At 37.4% G+C, this 2,558-nt stretch overlaps 1 protein-coding gene across 3 annotated transcripts in view; it reads right to left on the bottom strand.

Moving 5' to 3' along the window:
• nrbf2b (nuclear receptor binding factor 2b) overlaps positions 1–1,542 on the bottom strand; it is an 11,666-nt gene extending 10,124 nt beyond the window's left edge. The window contains exons 1-2 of one of the 3 annotated variants that reach the window (XM_056770872.1): positions 1,451–1,532; positions 1,337–1,416 (exon numbers count right to left, since the gene is read on the bottom strand). In XM_056770872.1, coding sequence (XP_056626850.1) covers positions 1,337–1,366 — 30 coding nt within the window. In that variant the 5' untranslated portion in view covers positions 1,367–1,416; positions 1,451–1,532. Of the gene's footprint in view, positions 1–1,336 lie in introns of all 3 variants that reach the window. The other 2 variants (XR_008909371.1, XM_056770871.1) reach the window with 2 other exon arrangements.
• Positions 1,543–2,558: the final 1,016 nt, after the last annotated feature.

The raw sequence follows: 2,558 nt of genomic DNA, 5'->3' as shown, positions 1-2,558 counted from the left end.
ATAAAAAGAAAGTGTTTGGGCTCAGAACCGATATTATTCACAAACACAAACACACACAGAAATATATACGGACGCCCGTCACTCTGTGTTAATAAAAAGAAAGTGTTTGGGCTCAGAACCGATATTATTCACAACACAAACAACACAAACACACACACATCGATATATACGAACGCCCGTCACTCTGTGTTAATAAAAAGAAACTGTTTGTGCTCAGAACCGATATTATTCACAAACACAAACACACACACACACACACACACATCGATATATACGAACGCCCGTCACTCTGTGTTAATAAAAAGAAACTGTTTGGGCTCAGAACCGATATTATTCACACACAAACACACACACAGAATATATACGAACGCCCGTCACTCTGTGTTAATAAAAAGAAAGTGTTTGTGCTCAGAACCGATATTATTCACAAACACAAACACAAACACACACACAAACACACATCGATGTATACGAACGCCCGTCACTCTGTGTTAATAAAAAGAAAGTGTTTGGGCTCAGAACCGATATTATTCACAAACACAAACAGAAACACAAACACACACACATCGATATATACGAACGCCCGTCACTCTGTGTTAATAAAAAGAAAGTGTTTGGGCTCAGAACCGATATTATTCACAAACACAAACACACACACATCGATATATACGAACGCCCGTCACTCTGTGTTAATAAAAAGAAAGTGTTTGTGCTCAGAACCGATATTATTCACAAACACAAACACAAACACAAACACAAACACACACACATCGATATATACGAACGCCCGTCACTCTGTGTTAATAAAAAGAAAGTGTTTGGGCTCAGAACCGATATTATTCACAAACACAAACAGAAACACAAACACACACACATCGATATATACGAACGCCCGTCACTCTGTGTTAATAAAAAGAAAGTGTTTGGGCTCAGAACCGATATTATTCACAAACACAAACACACACACATCGATATATACGAACGCCCGTCACTCTGTGTTAATAAAAAGAAAGTGTTTGGGCTCAGAACCGATATTATTCACAAACACAAACACACACACATCGATATATACGAACGCCCGTCACTCTGTGTTAATAAAAAGAAAGTGTTTGGGCTCAGAACCGATATTATTCACAAACACAAACACACACACATCGATATATACGAACGCCCGTCACTCTGTGTTAATAAAAAGAAAGTGTTTGTGCTCAGAACCGATATTATTCACAAACACACACACACACACACACACACACACACACACAGACGATCACAGCTGATATGCGGTAGCTAACAGCAGCTAGCATGCTAATGTGTTGTGTAAACAAATACTCACGAGGTTGAGCGGACTGTCCGACACCTCCATCCTTCACCACATCAGTGAACACGACACATTACTCAACACGACACATTACTCAACACGACACATTACTCAACACGACACATTACTGCCTTTAATCCTGAGCCCGACACTCTTTTACACCACAGCTGCTGAATATCCGCGAGAAAACAACGTCCGCCCCTGTGGCGTCATTGCCGCGTCATGACGTGCGTTACATCTGACGCCGCGCAGACCACTCGACGTATGACATCAAACTGTCGCGAGAGCAAGTGGAACCCCTACACTCCTTAAATCAATTTGAAATAAAGCACGTTAATATTAGGATCAATAATATATCACGACAAAGTCATTTTTTTAGCTTCAAATGTAGTTCCGTATTTATTAGGAATAATTAGAAACGGTGACATCAGCCCTGCAAAACTGATTTATGTTCCGCCACTAGATGGAGCTTTTCGCATAGAAAACACAAAGAAATCTTGACACTGAAAGTGTAAAACGGGCTTTTTGAGAGTTGACTTGAATGGATATGCTCGTATACAGTCCGATATCAATCCCCAGAGCTTTATTTTTCCACTTGGTATCGCTGTTGTAAATCTCATGACAAATTTGCTAAAATAACATTTCTGTATATTTTTATTATATATATTCGTGTTGTGTTTGTTCTTTGTGAAAAAATGTGAAAAACGCTACAGAAATGTATTTGATATCGAATTGATGTGTATTATAGAAATACCACGATAGTATCAGAAAAAATCAATCCGAAAATGATGATAAAGACAAAAAGAATTAAATAAATAAAAAAATAGATTTTTTAACAAAAATATGCTGCTGAAAGTCTATACCTTAAAAACGTTACACTGATATGGTCTGCATTTCATAGGACATCCTTAAAAACAGTCTTTGGCTCTACCTCTTTTATAACATCTTACTAAATGGTTAAGTTATGGTTAGGCTACTGTTATAAAACTATATATATAAAAGGATCATTTGTAGTTGCCATGATTAAAGTGTAGCAAGTATGTTTGTAGTGTCATATATGAAAAACATCCTGTAAAGAAATTAAACTGCAAGAATGATGAGACATTGTGGTGGATATTAAATCATTTCTGTTTGTTTGACTAGACTCAATGTTAATGCAACATAATGAGGCTGTCATTCATGTGTTATTATGTCACACAAACACACTATATGACCACAAGTATGGCCGTGGTTTTAA

Source organism: Triplophysa dalaica, chromosome 17 (genome assembly GCF_015846415.1).
Source record: "Triplophysa dalaica isolate WHDGS20190420 chromosome 17, ASM1584641v1, whole genome shotgun sequence".
In the NCBI taxonomy this organism is placed as follows: domain Eukaryota; kingdom Metazoa; phylum Chordata; class Actinopteri; order Cypriniformes; family Nemacheilidae; genus Triplophysa; species Triplophysa dalaica.
Note: the sequence above shows the minus strand (reverse complement) of the source record. Positions and strands in the feature narration are given on the sequence as shown.